At 46.5% G+C, this 26,651-nt stretch overlaps 2 protein-coding genes across 2 annotated transcripts in view; both read left to right on the forward strand.

The window, feature by feature from the left end:
- Positions 1 to 8,550, forward strand: part of CADPS2 (calcium dependent secretion activator 2) — a 284,927-nt gene extending 276,377 nt beyond the window's left edge. Inside the window, exons 29-30 of the mRNA XM_054272587.1 lie at positions 4,064 to 4,168; positions 7,944 to 8,550. Of these exons, the coding sequence (XP_054128562.1) occupies positions 4,064 to 4,168; positions 7,944 to 8,114 (276 nt within the window). The 3' untranslated portion in view covers positions 8,115 to 8,550. The remainder of the gene's footprint in view (positions 1 to 4,063; positions 4,169 to 7,943) is intronic.
- Positions 8,551 to 18,446: 9,896 nt separating this feature from the next.
- Positions 18,447 to 20,866, forward strand: FEZF1 (FEZ family zinc finger 1). Its single transcript, XM_054278849.1, has 4 exons — positions 18,447 to 19,244; positions 19,409 to 19,543; positions 19,823 to 19,955; positions 20,562 to 20,866. Exons 1-4 carry the CDS (start codon positions 18,447 to 18,449, stop codon positions 20,864 to 20,866), a joined length of 1,371 nt encoding a protein of 456 aa, XP_054134824.1.
- The last annotated feature ends 5,785 nt before the right edge of the window (positions 20,867 to 26,651 follow it).

The following is a 26,651-nucleotide window of genomic DNA, read 5'->3' on the forward strand; positions in this document are numbered from 1 at the left end:
TAAGTGTTATATTTAATTGAACCATTCTGCAAATGTTATAGCTCAGACACCCAGAAAGGTGGTGAATATTTATTATATTTGTTTTGTGTTTCCACCGGTCAGCAGAATAATGAAATTCCTTAACTACTTCTCTTTAACTTGCCTGAAGAAAGCACGGTATGTTGCTAAATCGCTTTTCACTAGCCCTGCCGAGAAACAACTTTAATCCTTGTTAGAAAATTGCAGAGTCTGGGCCTGACAAAGAGCTCATGCCTGGCGCATTGTGAGCGCTGGGAGCGGGGCGAGGGGAGCCCTTTACAGCTGCGTGCCTCCAGCCCGTCTGAGCTGGACTATTTAGGCCAGGAGGTTTGTCAATTCCTCCTGACAATGGAACGAGTTTTTCAGTGCCTGTAGCTGCGCCGAGCCCCGTTGGGGATCAATGCTGGCCATTCAAGCTGCACCCTCTTTCATTGCTTTGGTTTGTTAATTTAAGACTAAAGGTCTGCTGAGGGGGTTTAGGGTGTTTAAGAAAGCTGATGAACTGTTTAAGAAATCTGATGAACTGAGAGCGTTTATAGCCCTGGTGTGGCAACTATTGGCACTGAGGGAGCTGTGTCCTTGTTGACCCTCTTGTTATTAAAAATGCACAAGTGCTGCGCTTCTCAATATTTCAACACTCTTTCATTGTCAATACCACCTTCTGAGCCCTTCAGCTTGTTGCTTGCTCTAAAGATCTTCTTAGATTGGGTTTGAAAACTTCACCTTAAACACTAGATTAGACTGATGTTCTGTTTTCCGTGCTCCTGTTGATTTGTTGAACCTTCCCAGGGCTGGAAAGCAAGTAGCAGCTTGATGGGGAGACGGGCTGCTAATATGATTTACCAGTGTACAGTCATGCACAATAAGTGTGAATAAATACAAGGGTCTCACAGAGTCAACCCCAGCCTTTCCTTTTCTCTTATTTTTTACTTTGAAAGAGGTATCTCAGGAAAATGAAGTGAGTAATGCATGCCCTTACAGGAGCTGGATGGGCTGTGAATGAGGAGACAGGAGGAAATAGCGAGGCAAACATTTTTGTTAAAGTGGTTGGCTGCTGTTATCTGCTGATTTGGAAAACATGTATAATAAACACTTACTGCTTTACTCTTGCGTAGACACCAGCAAAGAATGTGGCAGTAGTACCAAATAATGAGATCTGCAAGAGATGCATTGTCCTTTCACTGCTATTGTTACTAATGGGAAAGTTACTTTTTCTTAAAACTGGTTAAAAGCGATTGTTGTTGTTGTTGTTGTTGTTGTTGTTGCTGCTGCTGTTTTAACTGGGTAATCTCAGGACAATTATCCAATCACTGAAGTTTTGGGGTTTGCAAGAGGTTCCCATCAGTCACAAGAGATCCATCCCTGCCTTTCTAACCTGCTCATGGTTGTCAAAATGTATGGCCTTGAATTCTCCGAGAGGAATTTGCAGTGCTGTGCTTTTTAACAGACTCAAAAAGAAGTTATAGGGAAATATTTATTTTCTTGTTATGGAGTCCAGTAGATTTAAGTTTATGCAGCTTCAGCCTATACTAAGTCCTCAAAACTAGTGGATACAAGACCAGTCATTAACAAGAGTCCTACCTACAAGTACCTCTGGGAGAATTCTACAAATATACTGCATGTGATTTTTATTAAAAATACTGTTAAAAAATAAAAATACTTTTTTAATAAAACAGCAGTCATATTTTTTCTGAACAAGAGGTGTTGACAGAAGAGCAAGTATTGTAGTATTATTTCACAATCACTAAATTAAACATTTGTACTGAAAGTTTAATGCATCAAAGCTAGTCAGGACAACATATTATATTGCTTTCATTCATAATGTTGAGTAGAGAATTCATTTCCTTCAATGTTTTAGCTTTGTTTTCAGTGTATGTAAGAATATCACAGGTATGTAAAGTCAAAGTTTTATTGCATCCATCTTAAATAAGTTTCCTGGTTGGGCTTTAAAACATTTTGCCAGAAAACTGGAACAGTCTATTGTCAGTAATCTGTCACTGTTCAGTATTGTTGCATGGGAAAATCAGTCTCAGAATTTTCAATCCTGTCTGTAGGTTGCTTGTCTGAGCAAGTTTGAGCCCGTTCTGTGTTCTGCTTGATACAAACAAAATACATAACAGATGCATTTCTGGAGAATATCAGTTTTCAAAAAGCTCCCCTACCAAAATAGTTCTCTTTACCAGGATTGTGTTTACAATTAAAAACAGTAGGGTCTGAATGGTAATATAATTTCTTGGCTTATCTTATTGCATTTGGGTAGAATGTTTCATGTAGGAATTTTTATGTTTATTTAGATCAGTAGAGTTCCCCAATTAATAAGCACAATTGCATTTAATTTTCTAGACATCTGTATAGATACAACACCTGTCATATAATTTACCACTTAGCAACAAATCTGTCACATTAAAAATATTTTGCAGGTACTTACAAAGGAAATCAATACCAGCATGCATGTTAGGGATGAAATAATGTAAATAGGATAAGAATGTCATTCAGTGATCTAAAACCAGTATTTTATGAATATCTAATCAGTCCCACAATTTAGTGAATAAATCAAACTACTTTTATGAAATTTTGTAGCTGTCTGCCTTTTCTGTGCTGCATTTTTTCCCATCTGTAAAATAGTAAATTAATAGGAGAAACTCTAAAAAGTAAAAGTAATTTCTTTTCAGTGACTTATAATTAAAATAGAATTTAACACATACAAAAAATAAACAGAAAAACTATTTTATGAATATTTAATTTCAAACTCCTCTTAAAACTGATAGTTATAATGTGATGAGACTGTTCCCTGTAAGGAAAAGGCATTTGTAGTTATTTACTGTATGTATTCCGAGCTTTTTACAGAAAGCTGCATTTTGATGGAAGAATTCTATTTCTTTCTTTTGTTACATCCAGTAGCAAATAATTTGTCTTCATATTTTCAGCATATATTTTATTTTATTTTTTCATGTGGAGGTGGATAATGAGACATGTTAGATACTTCCTTTGAATTACTCTCACAAAATATACCTTGCCTAACATGCTGCATTTTTAAATATGCATGATTTCCTCTCTTTGCATATCTCTGTATTTTGCAAAGACACAGGAAATTATATTAGAAAAGAATTTAAGCCTCTTTCTTGAGGGAAAAGAGACTAAAAACAGAGCTATGACACAACTCTTTTAATCTCTCACTGTTAAAATGAAAAAAAAAATCCCTTCTTTTTTACAGTTTGACTAAATGACATCTGGTTGTGATTTTACAGGAGGGGGAAAAATGCTACGACTATATTTAGTAAAATCTCTTCTAATCCAGTTAATGTGAAAGAACTATTACAGTAGCTATTTGGAACTGAGCATTTTTTTACAGTAACATAGACTCCAACAGCAGAGGGCTTATTCTTAACCCATCCATTTGTGAAGTGTTGAGTGAAAACATACCCATGCCTAAGACATAAAAAGGAAATAAGGTAGGCTGTAATTATAATTAGTAATTAATGTAAATCAAAACCTTAATATGGTATTTTTGAGAAGGGTGGAGTAGTGTTTTGATCATATTTAAAAACAGTTTCCAGGGATTTTTGATATTTTTTATTTAATGATGAAGTAATAAAAAAAATAAAATAAAAAGTTTCTTATTCTCTGGTACTGTTTTCGTGTCTGGATTGAAAAATCTAGTTATTGTAAATTCTCTGTCAAGATAGCCTACCTGCTTCTATCCTGGCTGTTTCAGCTGTCAATTCTCTCCTGTAATTGTATCTTTAATATCCATTCTCACTGACAGATAACAAAGTGCATAACGCTATTTTGCTTGAATATGTTGCAACTGAAAGATAAAATAGCAGGTGCTAATTCATGTAAAGAATGGTTTAGGTCAAGTTATTTGATTTCCTACTGACCCATGCAATTCTCATAACAGGAAATTATATCATTGTTGACTTCAAGTGCTGATCTGTGATCATTTCAAAGTGTTTCATTACCTCTCATTACCAAATCTGTTAAATGAATACTGCAGGGTTATTTAGTGGTGTTTGTTGTTGGTTTTTTTTGTCCTTCTTTTCAGCAATGGTATAGCAACTCCATGAAAGTCATAAGCATGTGGTTGGCTGACAGATTAGATGTTCAGCTTCACATCTACCAGCTGAAGACTCTCATCAAGATAGTGAAGGTAAATAAAATATGTTTGCATTAGACTGCATAGTACAGAGAGAAAAGTAATAAAGTAAGAACATAGATGATCAACCTGAAACTTAAAAAATGTGTGGGTTTAGGTTGGGATTTTTTTCCCCCACAGTTGTAGCAAATTCCAGGCGTAAAATAACCTACTGAAACCCTTAATGTTAATTATATGTGCAATTGGATTTGTTATATATTCTAGATTTGGGGACAATTAAGATAGTTTCAAGGATTTTTTCAGCTAGCTGTACAGCATTGCTGTATGATTATTCTTACTAAATTATTATTTGTCTTGTTACTGATTTTTTGTTCTACCTGAATAATTTTAATACTGTTCCTTCTCCATTTTCCCCCTTCTCCTAAAAATAGGAACTATTTTGTTTTTTATGCACATGTAATTACTGGGCTTAATTGAAAACAGTTTTCAATGTATTAAATAACATTTTCTAATCTTTCATACTCAGGGATAAGTAATAATAGAAATACCAATCCCTTCTCTTCAGTCCTCAGTCATTTACATTGGCCAACGTCAAAAGCTTCCAAGCAGAGTGTAACATGCCTTGCAATAGGCAATTATGGGTTAGCCTACCATAAAAGAAAGTTTGCTCCTAACTCCCTTTCAGATCGTAGTTGATACCCTTAGGGAAGAGACAGAAAACCATTTCAGATTTTTTTACTTTTAATTCTGTCTTGTTTAACTTTGGACATTGTTGTTATCTGTACAAAATGTGGAATAAGAAACACCTGTTGTCAGTGGTAACCTTGATTTCTTAAAAAAATTTCTCATTAAGTTCATGCAAGACTATAAAGTCAGAAGCCTTTTAATTCTTGGTCACTGGAATTGCAACTGCAGCCTTCAGGATTCACTAGCAAAAAGGAATGGAACAGAGAGAAATGCAAGAAAACAGTCACAATAATGATGGCTCCCTGGAACACCCAAGCTTAGCTTTGCTGGTTTTGACCTTAACTGATTTCTCTGGGAGCAGGATTTGGCTCTTCACTTGACTGTGTGCCCAAATGACAAAAGCAGTTTGCTGTTCCTTGTTAAAATGAATGGCTCTTGGGAAAAGTTTAAAGCTATTCTCAAATGAATCGCAGAATCATAAAATGGTTTGGGTTGGAAGGGTCCTTAAATATTCCTAGTTCCAACCCCTCTGCCATGGGCAGGGACACCTCTCACTAGACCAGGCTGCACAAAGCTCCACCCAGCCTGGCCTTGAAGACTTCCATGGATGGGGCATCTGTAACTTAATCTGGGTAGCCTGTTCCAGTGCCTCACCACCCTCACAGGAAACACTTCCACAAATGTCAAATCTAAACATACTCTCAGTTTGAATCCATTCCCTCTTGTTCTCACTCCATGCCCTTGTAAAAAGTCCCTTTCCGAGGTAGCTATCATCCTCTGAGGAAGAAGATAGGTGTTAGAGGATCTAAAACCTGTGCCCCATGAGATCTGAGAATGGGCAGGCTAAATTGTACAAGAGAAATATCACCAAGTAGATTAAAGGAAACTCCTACAAAGCTGAATTTCAGGTGAATGGGCAGCACTGCCAACCTACCTTCCCTCTGCCACCTGGCACACTGGTTTAGCCTTGTTCAAAAGGGGGAGGCTCCTGCTGGAGGTGGGGACACTGCTGCTGGCAGTGGCCTTTCTGTGCCATACGTGTACCTGGTTTGCTCTGCGTAAACCAGTAAATTCCAACTGTGTTATTCCATGGCACCTTCCGTGGATATTAAAGACTGAGGAAGATGATGTCAATCAAATTGGTTCTGGAAAACAGAAAATTTTGGTGGGTGAAGATAGAACTGGTAAAACAGGAACTCAGCGGACAGGAATCTGCTGGGAAATACAAAAGAGTGGTTCAAGAAGAGTATCGTAAGAAACTTTTCCTGCTGTAGCCCAGCTGCAGAGAGATGTGGGGAAGCACAGTTCCTCCAAAATAGAGTGAATGAACACATTTTTGTGTTTGCTTTAGGAAAAAAAAAAAAAAAACAAACAAATTAAACCAAGGGAAAAAAAAACACACAAAAAACCCCATAGGAAGCTATTTTGCTCCCATTGCCTCTTAAAAATATCTAAAAAAAAAATAATAATAAAAACAGCAATAAAACCCCAAATAAGTAGGAGGTCATTTTTGAAGGACACGGGATGAGTAAGAGTAATGTAATTCTTTCAGATCTGGATGCAACAAGAGTAGTGGCCTCATAAAGAAAACCTAGAAGAAGAAACATTGTTCCCTTTATTCTCTTTAAAGGCTTATGATGGCATAAAGGTTTCATTAGATGTCTGAGACACGTGCAGAGGGATGTGACTAAAGAAGGGTCAAGGACCAAGAAAGTTAGGGAGAAATGAAAAATTAAGCTTGGAAGTGAACATTATTATCCTGCAAAACTATGTCAAGAGAAGAGCAATGTCTGAACCCCAGAGTGCTGGCCTGAGAATGGGAAGAATGCAATGTAAAAGTGAAGGAAATTGCTGTAGGACCTGTTCACAGCATCAAAGCAAATTGAATGCACAGTGTTATAAAAAGGGAATGCAATGGTGACACTTGAAAAAGATCAGGCAGGGTACTCGCAGGAGTGTGTGAGCAAAACATAAGCTGCATCCATTGACTCTGACGTTGACCTGTGAAAGTCAAATAAATCTGTCACAGGGATTCAAACAAGGTTTAAATAATCATCATAGTAGCAGAAAAAAAATCTCCCAACTGAAATGTTACCCATTTTGAAAGTGGTCTTTTGCAGTTCTCTGAAGTTTTGAGTGAAATCTTTTCTTTCTCTAAGGGTTGTACATGGTCTCCTCCTCAGGCAAAGGAATGGGCCTGATAGCCCTTAATTATCTTCCATTTTCTTTTCCCCATATTCTCTTCCAAAACATTGAGAATTTGTAGTGATAGCATAGACAAAATAAGAAACTACCTAGATCAACTTGTCCTTTTTAAGCCTTTAAGGGTAACATCAGGAAAGATTATTTCAAATGCATTACAATTTAAGAATAAAGTACATAGGTGATTTTTCCATGTGCTTACTTGAACATAGCATTAATGAATAAATGCTTGCACTCAGAATTCTTACATGAATTCTTACATGATGGAAAAACAAAGAAAGAAAGGATGAATACCAGGGAAACAAAATCTTTTGAAATGAAAAAAAAGAGTAGATGCGAATCAAGATGTAGAGACTTAGAATGTAAATTAACTAGGTAGTCACCTCAGAAATTCTGACACTGCATAGCACAGATCATAATCTGCATTCATTTTTAGAGTATATATATTATAATGTAATTATAATCATTATTTTCCCACATTTGGCATAGAAATGTATAGAGAAATATAAATAAAATTGCACTATGGGAAAGAAGTTAGGCATTTACATTTTCTGTGAAATGACAGAACTGAACTATCTGTAGCCAGATTCACATTTCAATAGGTATTTAGAAAAATTCTCAGCTGGTGTCTTATTGAATAAATGAAAGAAATGGAAGTTCTGAGTTACTGAGAAATCAGCAGTTATAGTATGCTGCAGCACAAAATGCAATCTCTTAAAGGAATGACCATCAAATTAGAATCTCTAGAGTTTGTAGAAATCTCAGAAACAAAACTAAGACCGCAAAATCATTATCAAGGCAGGTCCTTAATCTGCAGGAGGAATAAACCTGTACCCCTGGCATGCTAGAAATGGCCAGTGTTTAGTGAAAGAGTACTGAGGGAGTACTTGCTGGAGAGACTTGCTGGAGTCCAATTGAGGATGTTTTGCTTTTGCCACAGAAAACCTACCGAGACTTCAGGCTGCAAGGCGTGATGGAGGGGACGCTGAACAGCAAAACCTACGACACCGTGCACAGCCGGCTCACCGTGGAGGAAGCCACAGTCTCGGTCACGGATGCAGGAGGACTTCAGGGCATTACAATGAAAGACAGTGATGAGGAGGAGGGATGATTTTGTTTCACGAAGCATTCAGAGCTGGGGGGTGATGGTCTGAGGGTGGGGTTTATCTTTGCCTTGGGGTTTTTTGGCAACTTGTCCTTGTAATTGCTTTTATAGTTTTGCCTTATGATATTGGTGCAGAAATGTAATTTGCTCCATTACAAAAAGAAAGTAAGATTATCAGAGGAAAAGTGCCAAGGACTTTTTGAGACTAATGGTTGTAGCATATTTTTATGTATAGCTTTGCTTAGGGCTGCAAGAACACTGGCATGGAGTTTGAGTTCCACTTGTGATTACATTTCTTTCCCTTATGTTTGCTACTGTTCATTCATGTATCTTCATCTGATATTGATGTCCTGTGCAGAAACAAGGTGTGTGTCTTACTTAAAACATAACTATACAAGAAATCATCCTTGGAATGAGTCAATGCCCTAGGTAAAAAAAAAAAGTATTTTCAGGATTACAGTTTGTTCACCTTTTTTTGTGCTTAATTTTACATTATTATGTGATGTGCATTAAAAATTTTAATCTTAGTTCTTTGTATATTGAAGTTGGTATATAAGCAGAAGAACTTCAAGGACAGTCAAACACATACAAACTGCTTAGGAGTGTCGTGTCTATTCATTTTGCAAGTTTAAAGATACCTCATCCTGTTGGATGTCAGTAAGCTTGCCATCTATGTTTGTATTTCTGTGAAAATTTTCAGGCAATAAGAACACATTTTGTTGTGGCCATTTATGTATCTACCCAAGTTTGTATAGAATTCTACAATTAAAAGATGTTTTCAGTATTTCAAACAATGTGAACCATTGTATGATTCCTCATGAGAATGAGGGTTTTGAATTATTTCATTTACATAGTGATTTGTTATTTCATTTACATAGTTTTGAATTATTTCATTTACATAGTGAGTTTGCTATATATATCTGCCCTATAAAAGAAATACATTTCTTTTATAGGGCAGATATATACAGCAAACGAGTACCCAAGGACACAATGCCTTGATAAAGGAAAAAAGCAAACAAAAATCTCTCAGTAGCAGATGAACAGACAGGGCCCACTGCCTGCTTTTTGATACCCTCAGGATGAACTAGAAAGAACTCAAATTTTCATCAGTCAAAACCCACACAGCTTATAAAAACACAGCAGCCTTTTTTTGATGTTTGTTTTGTGGGAGCGTGACTAATTCCTGAGTTTATGTACACAAAACCAGAAAAAACACAGATGACACCCAGAGAAGTAATAATAGGTTACCAAGGTCCTTGTTGAGCCATAGCATTATACTTGAGGGACTTCACTGAGGAACTGGTGTGAGTTTACAAGGTTGGTGTGAGGTTTCTGTGCAAGAACAGTCTGTAGGATTTCAGGGGTCTATTGCAAGCCTGCAGGGCTGCAGGAACTGAGAATGAGAGCTGCAGGGAAAAGTGGCTTTCAGCACACTTGGAAGCTCAGCCACGCAGGGAAGGGCAAATTACACTTCTCCTGGGTATCTACAGAGAAAGCCTAAGTGACAACTTCTTTCTGTGGCAAACCAGCCTAATCATCCCATGAGCTGAGGTGAATTCAGCTACGAGGAAGAGCTGGGAGTTGCTAAGGTAGACCATTCTGCTCAGCTTTTCATCACCATCTCTGCTGGGCTGAAGGAGGCACAGGGAAGCCAAGCATTATTTTTCCCTATTGCCAGGCTGCTAGATGGCTGATTCAGTTTTTGACAGCAGTAAAATAATTGTATATTCCTTTCCTGTCATTTGTCCTAGTTGTGCTGGTGTGTGGAAGCTGAAGATGCTTGAAGGGCCATCTGGGGCTCTGGCTGAGACCCAGCCTTGGTAAGGGATAACCTGGGCAGGAGCTGCAGCCTCAGCCCCCGCCTGGCTGGGGCAGACAGCAGGGTGCAGAGGAAGCCAGGCTGTCCAATGTAACACCCATGTCCTAAACCCAGAGAGATCAGTGTCAGGCACAGAGGGAGTTTTAGCTCTGCTAAAGTCTCCCTGCTTCTCCTCTCCCCATCCTGACATTCCTTAGACCCAGCAGAGGTACCTGTGGAGAAGCCAGGTGTGAGGAGGCAAAGGCAGGTATCACTTCAGTGGCCCTGCAGTGCTTGCCAAGGCCTCCTACTGCAGAGTTGTGCCAGGTCTGTGCAGGACTTTCACCAGAAGGCATTAGATTTTTGAGCTTCCAAGGTGACACAAGGGTAGGAAGCAACATCCAAATTGAACACTATCTTATCAAGCCACTAACAGAGTGTAGAGCTGGAGTGGGACCTGGGAACACCAGGACAGAAGTGCCTGTCACCAGCACAACTCAGGAGGTATGTGATGGGTCTGTCTCCTTCCACAGAGAGTGACCTGGCACTATCCTCTCTGCCCAGCCCTGCTATCCAAAAGCCCTGGGGAAACAGTGATTGCACTTACCTCCCGTTGGGGCTTTTCCTCTGTCCCAAACTGCCCCCATGCCAAGAAGGATTTCCTGATGAGGCAAACAACTCTCCCTATCAACTTGGATGATTACAGAGTAGGTTATATTAATTTCACCTGTCAGGTCCTCAAGAGACTGTAGGCCATCATGGTCCTGCTGAGGACCATGAGACCCCCAGCCACAGCCAGGGGTCTCAGGGACTCAGTCTCAGCTCTGTTCAGGGCTGCCAGCCTCTGCCCCAGTGATGGAAGAGGAGTGCTGGATTCTCACCTCAGCTACAGCCCCTGTGTTCTTGTTTATGGGCCCTGTTTGTCTAGAACCTGATCCAGAGATTGACTTCAGAGCTTTCTGACCATCACAAACATGTCAATGGTCTCTGAGTTGCCACCACCTCTTCCCCTGCTCTGCTCCCTGGCTGGGTGTGGTGGGACTGGCCCTGACTGGTGAGACCTTGTCCAGGCACCCAGGGGAGTCCCCCCAGCTCCCTATGCCTTAGGGAGCAGTTAATCCTGTCTACATCCTGACATAATTTTTTTAAAAATAAGGAAAAACCCATCTGAACAAGGCAGGACTATGACTTTTTGTGGCTTGAAGTGGGCCCGAGTTACTCAAATTTCAAAAAGTATTATACCCAGACACCCCATATGTCAAGCACTTTGCTATGCAATTTCTTCTGCTTGCAGTACTTGCAAGATATATTTGTCAGAAAGAGAGAGATGAGTAAGGAAATGCTAAACGAACAAACAAAAAACCCAAAACAAAGATGATGAGAATTAAAAAAAAAAAAACAAAAAAAAAAACCAAAAAAACCCCAGAGATTATGTAACCATGAAGGAGTTTCGAGATGTTTGGGGAAGAAATTAACTCAGTCACAAAGTACAGGATTGTTAAAGACACAGCACAGCAGACATCAATGGATGACAGGTACAGAAAAGACAGTGCTTCAGATGTCCTTTAATTTCTTCCAAAGGCAACTCATTTTTTTAGTACCTAGATTTGTGAAACAGTGAACCAACACGATGCTTGAGAGTACCAGTGAGTACAGCGTGACAGCTCCAGCGTTAGGCACCGTCGCCTCCCGCAGCCAGGGCAGTGCCCGGTGAGGGAGGGCGCAGGGGCCGCCTCTACATCCCAGCTCGTGTTTAAGCGAGGCTGTGTGCCCGTCCCGAGCGGGCAGCATCCCCGCTCGCTGTGAGCCTTCGGGCGAGGCAAACAGCGCCGCGCTCTCCCGGGGCTCCGCGGGGACCTCCGCTCTTCCTACGCGGGCGCGGGGTGCAGGGAGCCCTTCGGAAAGGGGCAGGAGCGGCCAAGTTTAATTCATTTCCCCTGAGTCTCAGTGGTACAAACGGGGTTTTAGCAGCCGAATCAGAAGTCACGCCAGGTGCGCGCCGCCGCTGCGAGCGCTGCTCGGGGCCGGGACCGGGGGGCCGGGACAGGGGAGCGATGCTCGCAGCTCTCCCGCCGCCGGGCAAAGGGCGCTGGAGCCAAGAGCTCTCTGCCCTCGGCTGTCGCTTACTCCAGACAAGGAGGCGATAGCAAGGCAGCGGCTGGGGGAGCCCCGCGGCGGCAGGGGGATGCTGGGGCACTGAGCCTCCCAGCTCCGGATGAGCACAGCGGCCGGCCCGGGCCGCGCTCTTTGAGCCCGCACCGGCGGGTCCGGCCGCCGAGACCGGCGCTCGTAGAGCGACCCCTCCCTTTAACCCCGACCCGGAGCGGAGCGCAGCCCCCGGCGCAGGAACCGGCGCGGCTTTGGAGGAGCAGCCGAGGGAGAGGGCGAGTGGCTCCCGGGCACCGCTGCTCATGGAAGGCGCCCAGCGGAGCGCCCTCCCTCCCTCCCTCCCTCCTTGGCCCTGTGGACACGGCACCCACGACGGCGCTTCCTGGGCTCCCGGGGGTCTTGGGTCAGGTGCCGGGTGTTTCCAGGTTTTGGGAAACTCCTCCTGAGACCCACCAGACCCCGGCGCAGAGGGCGGGCGGGGCACCAGCGTCAGCCTCGGCGTGGGCAGCAAGCGCGGCTCCACGAGGGACGAGGCGATGAGCGCAGGGGCCGGGGAGCGAGTGTAGGGCTGTGGGGCGGGTTCCTGCCCAGAGAGTGCCCCTCAGGCACCCCAGGGGGGCTGAGTCAGATGTCTGACTGTCAGCATGGGAGCCGCACGGCAGCGGCGGGGCAGTCGGGGAGCGGGCGGGAGCTGGGCTCCCTCTGTGCCAAAGGGACGGAACCCGGGACGCCTCTGGAAGCCGCAGAGACACCACGGCCGGCCTCCCTCCGGCACGGGCGGACTTGGATTTTACAGCGACTGGGGGGAAAATGCAGCTAAACAAACAGAAAAATCAATCGCACACACGCCAAAAGTTTGTTTTAGGCCTTAGCAGGTGTATTGTCGTGTCGCGCCCATCTCTTCCTCCTCTCCCCTCACTTCCGAGGGTGGCTCAGCTGTCCCCTGTGTCTGCTCCCGGGTAGGGGCGCCGAGCTCCGTCCGCTGCGACAGAGCACGACTGCTACTTTCGCTCTTATGTTCGCCTTTCTCACTCGGCTTCTCCCCTCTCTCAGCAGCGGCACATCGAAACGCGTCCCGCCATAAACGAGCGAGGTTTTGTCCCGCTCCGTGTCCGGCGGACACCTTCCTGTCGCCATGGCGAGCCCGGCGTATCCCGGTGCCGGGAATACAGCACACGGGCGCCCACACAGCGACCAGCTCTTCGCTTTGCTCCAGGTTACCTCCCAATACACCGACAGAAAATGGAAACAAAAAATAAGTTAATTGCTCCTGATCCTATTCAGGAATCTTAAAAATAAATAGCTTCCCCCAGCCAAAGAGCGCAAGGCGTTCATTTAGCAGTAACGGGACTAAACATTTGTTGAACTGGGAAAGGAACAAATGAGAAAGTGTCATTCATGGCTCCAGCTGCCGCTGGCCTCTCCCAGCCACTTCCACCAAGGGCCCTTTGGAGTTGATGACACCGCCGGGTCCCCTCACAGGCGGACTGATTAGATTAGACGTGATAGCTGCAGCCCACGTTCGGAGCTGGCACACTTAGTCAAATCGCTCGCATGAATTACGGGAGGGCCGGAAGCGCTGCTTTAGAGGGTCACTTGTAATTTCGTTTATATGTGATTAAAGGCTTTATACATGAAAAGGCTTAATTTGCACCAGTTTGGTTTTCCATTTAGGGGGGTCTGTACGAAATGTACTGTGCTGCCAAACTTTGTTTTACCTCCGGGAGCACTTGTATTTTGCGGGTCAGCGTAAAATGTTTTTCTTTTGTGATGGGTTCGGTTACAAATAGCAATACTTTATTATTTTACTTGCGGTGGAACTGCTATAGAAGGACGCCAACACGCCGTCACTGTATGGGAAGATTACACTTAGTCTCGGAAGGTATACATACACACACGCACGCACATATTTACATTACTTTCTTCCACTGGAAAAATTATCAGTGGAGAAAACGCCGAAGTGTTACAACTTAAATACCGGGAAAGGCCGAGCGCCTTTGCCCACGCTCCAGAACCTGAGGCTGCTGCGAGGTGTGCTCGGGCTCTGGGCCGACCTGCGCCGAGCAGAACGGGAGCCGGGGCCGGGGCCGGGGCCGGGTGGGCCAGGGAGCCGCGGCCACCCCAGCAGCCGGGCGGGGGGCGGTGGCCGCAGATTCCCACCATAAAGGATGGGGTTGGGATCTCCCCCAGCGCCAGGTGGTGATAAACTGTGAGGGCGGCTGGTCCACTTCCCCCCGCTGTAACTCTCCCGTTCATATTTTTTACTTCCCTTCAAACATACAGTAAAGGACAAGTTCTGAGTAGGAATGAACAGCGGCATCCCTCCAGCACCCCAGCAGCCAGGGGCTGGTTGCGAACTGTACCAAGCCAGGGACACCGCGTTCCGGGGTGTGCGGGCGGCGGCGCTGCGGCTGGGGGAGCGCGGCGTCCCTCGTGTCGGGGTAAATCACCTCTTCAAAAATCCGGCGGCTCCCGAGGGACCGTCTTGGACTGATGCGTAGCGAGAGCAAACCCAAGCTTTAGCAGCGGATCCCGACAGTGTCACTATTAATGACGACTATCACAACAGTAATAACAGTTATCAGGGTCTGTCCAGCCGCCGTCGAGCCCGCTGATGTCGTGGCCAGAAGGATGTTTTGTGACCTCCCTGGTTCCCTGCACGCTCGGGCTGCCCAGAGGCGTCCCGGAGCCAGGAGGGATGCTGCCGTCCCCGCCGTACCCGGCCGCACGGAGGGAGCAGCTCCCTCGGGCAGGAGGGTTACGGTAAAATACTCCCAGGAAAATATTCATACAAGCAACAGAAGGTTAGCGGAGTTATTATCCTTTTCAATTCATTTTTTACTTAAAAACGCAATGGAATTATTCATTTTATTAAGGAGGAAGAAATTAAAGATTAGGCTCTAAGGCGGTATTTTACCTCCCTCTAATCGCCTCTGGGATCGGATTGAAGTAATCCTGACGACGAGATGAATTCGCTGGTGACTCGGATTTTGAGTGCATGTAGAGATACGTTATGATAATAATGCAAGTGAGCAATATCAAGAACATACCTTAGGAACGAATGAAACACAAAGCCGATTACGGGGAAAAAGAGAACAGCAGCTTTCCCGGGCAGAGCACGAAATCAACTCGAGGCAAAACTTTTGCCCTTAATTTCTGCGATGGTTTGTAACTGCGGGAGGCCGGCGGGCAGGCTCCTTCCCCCGTCAGCCCCTTCTACGGGACTCGGTACGTGCTGCCAGCCTGGAGGGAGCCCGGGCCCGCCGTGCTCCACCGATAGAAACCGGCCGAGAGGTTCCTTACTGCCCCTTTCAGAGGCTGTAAATGTCTCTGCCTCGGGAAAAACGCCAGCACGAGTGCAGCATATTTGCCGCTCGACAGATATGCAAAACTTAACAAAAGATGCGATCCGAGAGCAAGGCAAAGCTCAGGACAGGACTAAAAGGATAAATCGAGGTTGATTTTAGTGACTTTATCGATATTGCCGGCAACAGCAACACGTAGCAAGGCTCCATCTCTGAGACAGAAGACGATGACGTCCCCCCGCCCCCCCGCCCCCAAAAAATTTTGCTTTTAGATCGCTAAGGAAAATTTGGCACTTACATAAATTATCGTGAGGGGTACCGAAAGGAAGGGAGATATATTCCTAAGGACGTACTGAATAATAAAGCTATCGCTTCTTCAAAAGTGCATCTCAATATTGAGTAGACCAGTATAATTGCAATGGCAGGGCTGTAATTGCTGCTTTGGGATATTTACCCTGCTCAAATGACACTACATATTTTACTTTCAAACACTTGTCAAAAAGTCAATCCCAAAAAGACCAGTTAAGAACAAGCTGTTAACATATTAAGTATATGAGATTTGAACCCTCTAAAACCCACTCAACAATAATTCCCTTCTTCAGCACCAATCAAGAGGAAATTTGCCTAGATTGAATTAAATGTAAATTGCTCTGAAGGAGGAAAATCTCCTCTGGCGGACACAAAGTATACGAGAGAGAGACACCGACAGTGCGGAGAAGGGGGCAGCCCGAGGCAGCTGCCCCTCACGGCTCTGGGGGGGCCCGCCAGCGTCCCCCGCCAGTGCACGATCCTTCCTTCCTTCCTTCCTCCAGGTAAAAGGCGGGCGGCTGCAGCAACCCGATCCGGGACAGCAATGACGGTCTGAGCGCCCCGACCCATCTGCCGTGGGGAATTGCGGGGGAGAAGAACGTGAGCGGTGCAGCCCCGGTCAGCGGCCCCCCGGGCAGGGGAACGCAGGGAGCAGGGCCGGAGAGGCATCGCGGATCCTCACGCTTGCCCGCACGGCTGTGTCCATCCCGAGGCCAGCCCCGGCTCCTGTCCCCGCCTGAGCTCCGGACACGGGAGGGACGGGCCGGACACGGAGGTCGCAGGCAGAGGTGCCCGGGCCACTGCCCGTCGTTCGACGTCTGTCCTGGGGACCGCAGGACATTCTCTTCCTCCGTGCCCCGCACGGAGCTCCCGGCTGCGGAGGTGCCGTCGTGGAACAGCCGCTGCCTTGCTCTCCTCAACAGGAGCCGCGGTGGCTTGAGGCCGCAACAGACAGGTCACAGCTCCGGGGGCAAGGATGCCTCCCTCCATCCCTCCTTCCGTCTCCCCATCTCTCTCTCCCTTTCTCCCTGGGCCCCAGCCCTTCCTCCCTGCTCTCACTCCTCGCAGGACGGCTGTCCCGGGCCGGCGGCTGCGGGGCAGACACTGCCATGTGCCTGTTCCTGGGCTGGAACCCGAGCTGTGGGGTCGGGCCTCCCTGCCTCGCTGGAGCCTTCTCTCCATCAGCAAACCCGAGGCCTCCTGCCTCTCTCCCGCTGCCCCGAGAAGGGCAGTGCAGGACCTCTGATACGGGAGCTGCTGCCCGGGTCCCTGCGCCGAGGGCCGCGGCCTGGCCGCTCGCTGCCGGGGGCGGCGGGGACGGAGGGACCCTCGCTGTGTCCCGGCTGTTATTGCGGTAGCGGCCCCTCAGCCACCAGCCGAGCGAGCCCCAGGCCGGCGGGAGGAACGGGACCCTGTCCTGACCCGAACTGTCCCGTGGTGGGGTGGGCGGGAACACAGAGCGCCCCGTACCCACTGCTGCCCCTCTCATCTCCCCAGGCACCCCTTTCGCTGACAGGACGAACACCCGAACAGGGCCGTCAAGCTTCTATTAAATACATGGGAACTGCATCTGTTTAGGTGCATATGGATCTATAAACAGTGTGTGAGCTGTATATTTCTTCGCGTATCTGTGCCAGCCCTGAGTTTTCGGTATTTGCGTTGTGTGTGTATTCTGTAAGGACACAGAAGCTATATTTAGTGCATATGCAGGCTACATATATATATATACAAAAATATAGAAATATATCAATAATGCTTCGGATTCAAAAGGCACCCCTTCTTCCTACCTCCTTTTTCTTCTCTTCCCCCGCCCCAGGTTTTGAATCATCCTTTTGCTCCCAAGCACTCGCTCCATTTGGCCCGGGATGTTCCTGCATCCCCACGCGCTGGTCTCGCCGTCTGCTTGTTGCAAGTCCCCCGCTTATTTGTCTACCGTGTTTTCCAAAAGCTCACCGCCACCTGACCTTGTTCTTTAAAGCAGTGAGCAGTCCCAGGAGCAGTCCCAGGAGCAGAGCAGCCATTTCCCTCCCTCCCTCAGACACACACACGTACGCACGCACAAAGAGAACTCGGGCTGGAAAGTGGCAAGGAAACAAACAGCTTCCCCTCCAGCCGCTTCTTCTGCAGCACCTTGTTTGACAAACACCCTGGCGCTTGCCCTTGAATTGGGTTTCACATCCCTATTTAGCACTTGGACAATGATTTTAGATGATGTCATTTAAAGCCAAACAAGAAAATTGATCTCGGATTTGCTTGGCCTCTAAAGCCTGGTTAAGCAGATTGCAAATAATAATAATAAAAAGCGAGAGGGAGGGAGGCAGAGGGGAGAGAGGCGAGAAGGAGGGAGGGCCACCTCCTTCCCTGGGCGGGGGAGGCGCGGGCGCCAATGAAAAGTAGCCGCTTGCTGGGGGGGAAAAACTTTTCCTGTTGACTGTTGGAAGCGAATTGAGCAATTATCTAGTTTACCTTCTCCTCTTGGAAGTTAACGATTGGCGAGATCTTGGCTGCGTTATTGACACAACACTTTCTATTGATAGAAATAAGTAGCGATTGTCCCGAGTCATTGGTGCGCCAAAGTAAACTGTGATGGGCTGGCATGAGTCCACTGGACTGAGAAGGCTGGTTCCGCCGGCGGAGGCTGTGGTGATGGTGGCGGCGGCGATGCTGGTCTCCCTCCTCGCAGATCAGTAACAAGAAAAGAGGCAGAGAAAGTGAAAGAGAGAGAGAGGGGAGAGAGGAAAAGAAAGAAAAAAAAAAAAAAAAAAAAGAGGCGTCTACCAGAGCGGCTCAAACCGGGAGAACAAATGCAGTTCAGCCATGGACAATAGTGGCAACCACACGGCGACCAAAATCCTAGCGACTCCTCCGTCCAGAGAAAGCCTGTCTGCCAGGAGCAACATGATCAGCACGCCCAAGCCACTCGCCTTCTCCATTGAGCGCATCATGGCGCGGACTCCAGAGCCCCGCTCCATCCCCGTCCCGCAGCTCCTCCATGGCTCTGTGGCCAAAGGCGACCCCAAGCATCCTCTGCACCTCAACTCCTCCATCCCCTGCATGATCCCCTTTGTCCCGGTGGCGTACGATACCCTGCCCAAAGCAGCGGTGGCTGGAGCGGAACCCAGGAAGGCTCACTTAGAGTCCTCTTCCTCGCCCTCCTTTAGCTGCGGCGATCTCTTGAACTGTGCCCTGAGCTTGAAAGGAGATTTCCCCCGCGATGCCCTGCCCTTGCAGCAGTACAAACTGGTAAGACCCCGAGTGGTCAATCACTCCTCCTTCCACGCCATGGGAGCCCTGTGCTATTTCAACCGAGGCGACAGCCCCTGTCACCCGTCCTCCAGTGTCAACATCCACCCGGTGGCTTCTTATTTCCTCAGCTCTCCCTTGCACCCGCAGCCCAAGGCTTACCTGGCGGAGCGGAACAAGCTGGTACTACCGACCGTGGACAAGTACCCGGCGGGGGTGGCCTTCAAGGATTTATCGCAGGCTCAGTTGCAGCACTACATGAAAGAAAGTGCTCAGATCCTCTCGGAAAAAATCGCCTATAAGACGTCGGAGTTCAGCCGCGGCTCCCCGAGCAGCAAGCCCAAAGTTTTCACGTGTGAAGTTTGTGGAAAGGCAAGTAGCACCGTAGCCTCCTCCCTTCCCCAGCCTCCTGTCCCTGTCCGTCTTCCCGCCGGCTGTCTGTCGCTTGCTTGATTTGTAAACGACGGCTCCCCCTTGGCACTCTCACCTTCTAATCGCAATTTCATTTTATTTTATTGTCTCCTTTCTCTTTCAAGGTATTTAATGCACATTATAACTTAACGCGCCATATGCCGGTGCACACGGGAGCCAGACCCTTTGTTTGCAAAGTTTGCGGGAAGGGCTTCAGACAGGCGAGCACGCTCTGCCGGCACAAGATCATCCACACCCAGGTGAGCCCATCCTCTGTCCCTTCCTCCCTGCCCGAGAGTCTCCACTCACGTTTTTCGGGGAGCTCCGAAGCAGCGGCGCGGGGGGCGGCCAGCCCCCAGCCGCGGGCACATTTCGTTTGTCCCGAGCGCCGTGGGTTCGGCGGGGTGCCCGCATCGGCACCAGCGAGCCGTCAGCTGAATACACAGAACTGCACAAATCAGCTCATAAAATCCTGCTAAACAGAACACAGAACCTCAGGACAGCCAACAAGCCGTGACTCGGTGTTTGTTTGCTTCTAGGAAAAGCCACACAAGTGCAACCAGTGCGGCAAAGCTTTTAACCGGAGCTCGACCCTGAACACGCACACGCGAATACACGCCGGCTATAAACCGTTTGTCTGTGAATTTTGCGGCAAAGGATTTCACCAGAAAGGTACCAATCTCCAGCACCTTCTCTCCTCCCCGGCTTCCCCCTCCCCAAGCCAGGTCAAGTGTCGGGAAAATTTGCGACAGGGAGAGTGGTGAAGAGTTAATTTTGTGTTCAAGTTTTATTATTAGATATTGAGGGTAATTTTAAGTTTCCATAGCCCCGACACATGTCTTGCCCCACGACGCGGGGCAGAGGTCTCTGTTCGGGGGAACGGCGGGGCAGTCATTCTGCTGGAAGTGTCTGTTCTCCCTTCACCGCAACATGCTGCTTCCAGCGCGGTTCGGCAAACGAATTCTCCTCTTATTTTCCCCCCCAAATACAAGAATTTAGCTACTTTTTTTCCCTGGATTGCTGTGAAGTCTAAACCCCGGGGTTGTATTTCCGCAATTGTCGTGATTTTGGTTTATTCGATCCTTTCTTTGTCGTCTGCTAAGTGTAACAGCCGCGGGGAGGATGGAGAGAAGGCGGGAGGTTTGCGGTCGTTTCATCCCAAAGCCGAACTCTGGTGATGGGACAGAGTTCGGGTGGTTTGTTTTTTTTTTTTATTTTTCTTGTCTTTTCATTGTCTTTGAAATCCAGGTCCATTTGCCTTTCTTTTCTCATTCCCAGGCAATTACAAAAACCACAAGCTGACTCACAGCGGGGAGAAGCAGTTCAAGTGCAATATCTGCAACAAGGCTTTTCACCAGGTGTACAATCTGACCTTCCACATGCACACCCACAACGACAAGAAGCCCTTCACCTGCCCCACCTGCGGCAAAGGCTTCTGCAGGAACTTTGACCTCAAGAAGCACGTCCGTAAGCTGCATGACAGCGCCCTGGGACTGCCCCGGGCCCCCGCCGAGCTGGGGGGGCCGGAGCCGCCGGCCCCGCCCGGGGCGCTGCTGCAGGGCCCGCCGCCGCTGCAGCCGTGAGGGGCGGCCCCGGCCCCGCCGAGCGAGCCCCAGCGCCTCCTTGCATGCACCTGTTAAGCGGTTTTGTGTATTATGCTCTATATCGCCACTAACGTTAATGGGACTGATTGTTTCCTAATTTTTTTTTTTTACTTTTTCCTTTGTTCTTTACAGACTACTTTTTATGTTGTCGTTGCATCTCAGGTGGAGAGATGGTTAAAGACAAAACAAAACAAAAAACAAAAAGCGCCAAGCCAATTTCTGCTGTATTTATTTGGGAAACTGTATTACTCGAGCCGGGAATGCTGCACCACTTTAATTATTTCGATGTATATATATATTCCCCTTGTGTTGATCCTGCCCTGCCTCCGCTGTCTGCTGGTTATCCTACCCTTCTTGGTTCCCTCCTCTCCCTCTCCCCCTGAATATCGTGTCTATATGGACACAATTGTTCTCTATGTACGGATTTGAATTTCGCATTGATTCTTGCACGTGGAGAGAAAAAAAAAAAAAGAATTCGTTGACCTGATGGAAATAAACCTTTGCCAAGGAGTGACTGCGGCGGCGGGGGCTTCGGCGCGGACGGGCGGGCGGGGAGCGCGGCGTTGGCGCTGCCGCACGGCGAAGCTCTCCTCGCCCTTGCCAAAACACTGAAGCAACCGCTAAAGACTTTAATTAAGAGGGGTAATTAGTTCGAATTGATCAAAGCAGGGTTGTTATGTTATTAGCTGCTCAGCAGCCTCTGCCAAGCCGAACCTTGAAAGCGAAGCCCGCCCGTCGGTGGGGGCCTGAGGAGCGGCGGGAGGGGGTCTGGGATTATCCTGCTCCCGGGGTAACCAGACCGGGCACGGAAGATGGGTGCTACCCCCCGAGCAGGGCAGGCAGGCCCGCTCGGCTCCCTCTGCCCTCTCAGGGCTGTGCCCACCGCCCCCCTTCAGGCTCGGGGGGTCTTTTCGGACAGGGTCGGGCCGTGCTCCACGCCGGGGTCGGGCCGAGGACGGCCAGGCGGGGCGGTCCGGGGACAAGCGGAGGGTGTCCCACGACCCCTGGGGATTTGCCCCGCTCGGGGAGCCTGTCAGGAGCGCCTGCGGGTCTGCCCCAGGGTGAGCCCTGCGAGAACGGGCGGTGTGACATCCCAGGTCTCGCCCAGATCCTGTACACCTGGAGCTCCCCCAGGGTTTCGGCTTTTGGCGAGGGGCGAGGCGCCGTGCTGACAGTCGTAGCTAACGCGTTACACCAAGAGAGGGATATCGCCTTACGGGCGGCGCTCCCGCCGCCCCCCCGGGAGTGCCCGCATCCAGCAGGTGCGGTCCCCGGGCTGGGGCCGGCGGCTCTGCCAGCACCGTGCGCCTTTGAAAGCGCTGAGAGGGGAAGCGCATCCCTCTCCTTTCACACGTGTCAGATTACCGCGGTAAACTCCCGGGCTCTGCGTGTAAAAAGCAAAGCAACAGGTCAGAGCCACGGCGCGGGCAGACCTGCGGCACCCGGCAGGGCTCAGCCCCTCGGGGCGCCGCTTTTCCCCCGCTCTAGGAGAGAAGTGTCCCATGATTTGGGTGCGGGGCCCTCGGTACAGCCGCAACAAGCGCTGGCTGCAGAGGCGTGGGCCTCCCTCTGCGCGTCTCCCCTTCGGAGACCTTGGGGAAAACTTCGGGGAGATTGGGGAAACCCCTGCGGCAGCAGGGGCAGGAAGAAGGGGAGTTGAGACAGCCTTGAAGTGACCCCGGGTAAACTAGAATTCTGGATGAAGCAGGGCGGGGAGGAGAGGCTCCTGCAGATAGAGCAAGTGTCCTTTGAGGATCTGGCCCCATGGACAGCTCTCTTCAGCTCGGCTCGGATCCCAGGACTAGAAGAGTGTCATTCTGGCTTCCACACAGATAAATTCCTCCTAGATCAGGTGGCTGCAGTGTGCTGCTAGTTCAAAGCAAAACTTTTGTGACATGTAGTGAAAGGCAAGGAGTCCCAAAGATCCCACTGATTTGATGCTGGTGTGGCATTCCTCTGAGGCTCAGCTTGAAGGAAATATTTCAAAGCAGAAGCTCAGCTTGCTTTCTTATCTGAGCAGAAGTCCAACTTGTGTTTCTTATTGCTGATCAAGTGTGATAGTCCAAGGTACTGAAACCTTGCTAAATATCATAATTTTACTAATATTTAAACCGGTTCAAAACTATTCAAGCACCACAGAAATATTGAAGCAGTGCTAAAAATATTTTATATCATGACAAAGGGATATTAATGTAAATATACAGTAAAACAAAAGGAGAATATAATCTGTCCACCTTGTGATGAGCACATAACATCAGCTTCCAATCAAACACGTACATGAGGCCTGAAGATACTACTGGAGATTATGAGCATTGGTTACCCAGATGTCTGTGCTCAATTTTGTTTCTTCAGATTATTTTCCAGATGCCAGGAGAAACTAGGGCTCAGTCCTCCCCATGCAGAAGCTGTATTTTCTCCCATTTTTATCAGTAGAGGAGAGAGAATTTCCAGTGTTGCTTTACCACAAACCATTTGCATGTTTATAAAAAATAATTGGATTTGTTTGCCTTTTCTCCCTTAAAAGATCTTCAGTCACTGCATAATCTGGATTCTTCTATGTCTTCCTGGTGAAGAACAATATTTTGCTAAGGAACACGCATTGCATGCACGGGTGCCATATAGAAATGAGGCACTCCAGCTTTATTCCAAGGTGAAGCAGAGAAAGCCAGTGATGAGCATAGATAAGCATTTCTCTTCCTAGATATCTCAGAGTAAACACTACTGATGTGGGACTGCACAGGGAGATGAGGATAGCTCATTTGTTATTTCACTGTATAAAACATTGTTTGTGTCAAAGACTGGTATTAATTCATGTCTTGGAAGGCCTGCACAGAATTACCTTTCATTTCCTCTCTTTCAAGATTAATCTCAGGTCAAGCAAATTTCTAGTTAATGGTCAGAGGCAATTCAAAGCTGGTGAAATCATCATGAGAGGCAAAAGCTATAATTTTATGTATATCCAAAGTGTAGAACTATTAACAGTTCTCCTTACTACAGACAATTTAAAAAAAAAAATGTGAATAATTTTGACAGGAGAAATGGAGCCATCTGTGCCTAAAGGAAAGTTTATATGTTCCCATTTCTGTGTGTCAATCAGCATCACTGCCATATGATGTGCATTCTGTGTGACAACAGGTCAGCCCCATTCTACCAGTCCCTCATGGATGCTGGGAGAAGAGCCTTGGTGTGTCTGGATCTGCTCAAATCCAGAGTGCAGAGCTGAGCATTGGCATCCTGACACCAGTGATGCGCACCTCCCACCAACCACAGCAGCTTCACTGCGTGCTGAATGAAAGGCAGGCAAGTCTGGTCCCATGGGACCCTGGAGCAGAAAGCCCTCGAGGAGGAGGAGCTGTTGCCCTCCACCTTCATCCCCACCCAGGACTTCTCAGATGGGACTGAGTTTCTTCTGTGCTTCTCAGATACTACAGTTTTGTTAGCATGTGCCAATACTGAAAGTGTTATGTATCTGAAAGAGCTACCAGAATTACCAAAGCTGTTGTATATTGTTGTAGAAATAAAATAGAGCACAGCAGGATCTGCTCGCAGCATCCAAGTTCCTTCTGAAGCTGAAATGGTATTGACTTTGTTTTGCTAGTGCTTTATTCATGATCAGACATTTGTCAACAGCAGAAAAAAATTCTCCCCCCACCCCCCCCCCCCCAAAAAAAAGGAAAAAAAGGACAAAGATATTAGTAAAAATGTTTGTGGGTTTTTATTGTTGGGGTGGGGGGTTAGGAAGGTGTGACTGTGTGTTTTTGTTTTTTACAAAAAATCCATGCATGCCAAAATGTAAACTAAAATCACAGCTTTTTAATAGCTTCCAAAATAATTCTCTGCTTCATGGGAAATTATATAGAAATCCAGCATATCTCAAAGTACCAAAAATGAATAGAGTATTTAGTCAAGGAAGTGTTTTAAAAATAATTTTTATTATTTTTAATCACTTTTTGCTCCCAGTCTTTACAAATACAGTGGTGAAAATTGAGAGATTAAACAAAATTCAACAAATTCATCCAGAGCCATCTCAAATGAAGGCATGTTGATCACAGCTTAGTACCAGAACAGTTTATTTGGACAGTGCTTGACAACTAGCAATTAGAAAATGCTCCTAGCTCTCTGTACCTCCTCTGCCATACTTAGAGTGGGACAGTCACCATTTTGTTCTTTGGAGCTTGGTACAGGAAAAAGGGACCTAATTTGCTCTTGGGGTTTTGACATGTTAATACCAGATAGTTATAACTCTTTAATTATGTAAATCTTTCCACCCACGCTCTGTTTAGCTGCCAGTTTGCTCAGGTACAATCCTTATGGAGGGAGAATTGTGTCGTACCCTGCTGGGAACTGTAGCAGTAACTATTTAATGGGAACTCCCATATCTCCCATGAAAGTAGCAGTGGTAGCTCCAGCCCCACTCCATGCTGGGTCCCCTTCTCTTCCTGGCCCAAGGGTTCGGGCTGCATGACTTTTGTATGACCACTCAGGGGCTGCACAGCACATGGCTGCGACCCTCTGCAGCACATGGCTGTACTCACCCTTAGTCCTGTGAGTTTGCAGAAAGTCTTTTCCTTCAGTAATCTGCAACTCCTGAAACAATACAAGAGTTCTCTTTTTAAAACTTCTCATTGTATTATGAAGTACAAGCTGTGTCTATCTTTTGTCCTCCTTTGAAACTTCCATGGAAGGTATTTAATGGCTTCACTGTTCAGTCACTGTTGTAGTGAAATCCTTGCCTATTTGATTAGGCACGGTATTAAATCCAATAACCATGCCCATGGAAATACAAAAAAACTCCTCCCTTTTTGTGTTTGGGATGGTTAGTATTTCACCACCATTATTCTGTGAATTCTAAAAAATCATCTTCAGTTACCAATGAATTAAAATACATAGAGAAGTTGCATTTCTGAATTTTTAATAATTATATGACAAATTTACACACAGTATGTTTTATTTGGTGTGGCAAATGGAAGAGCGATACGTTGCAAATGTAAGCCTGAGCATTTATCTGCAACAATACAGGTAAGTTTTTATTTTCAGGGATGGGACTATAAGATTTAGTTGCAGACTGACACAACATGAAATAGAAACTTTGATTCACAGTACTTTAGCTTATAGGGATTAAATACAACAGATGGCACAAAAAGAAACCTTTTCAAAATATTTCTAAACTCCCTGTCAATCTCTTGATATTACCATGAAACATCTGAAGAGTGTATATCTCCACTTAAAAAACTTTGTCTAACTCAGATTTTATAAAAATAACCTTAAACAAGAGCTTTCTTTCTAAACAAAAATAATGAAAAACTCTTGGACAATAAATGAGTTCAAGTGAATTTTTTTCTGAGCAAGCAAGAATTTGTAAAACAATGTCTGCTGAATAAGTTAAACAAAATCTGAATCACAATTTATTTAGAAAAATATTTAGCTTTATATAAGAAAAACCTCAATAAATTGTGGTTTTTTCCTGTGTTCACCAGAAAATAAGAAAGAAATGGAAACTTTATTTTCTAACCTAGTGTATTTTAAAAGGAACAATATATTTTCTCTTAAAATTAGGAATTCGGGAATCACATAAGCATTTGCTCTTTTTTTTTTTTTTTTGCCAGCAAATACATTAATCTGCATATCATAAACAAAAATACGTTTTTTAAAACCACTTTTGGCTGCTTTAGGTGAATACTAAAAGCTGAGGGCCAATGGTTGCTTATGTCCAGTAACGCTACTGCATGGCATGAAGCAGTGCAAGAGAGACGGTGAATTTAAT

Source organism: Melozone crissalis, unplaced genomic scaffold (assembly GCF_028551555.1).
Source record: "Melozone crissalis strain CALT ecotype California unplaced genomic scaffold, PUWL_Pcris_2 ptg000004l_1, whole genome shotgun sequence".
NCBI classification, from domain to species: Eukaryota; Metazoa; Chordata; class Aves; order Passeriformes; family Passerellidae; genus Melozone; species Melozone crissalis.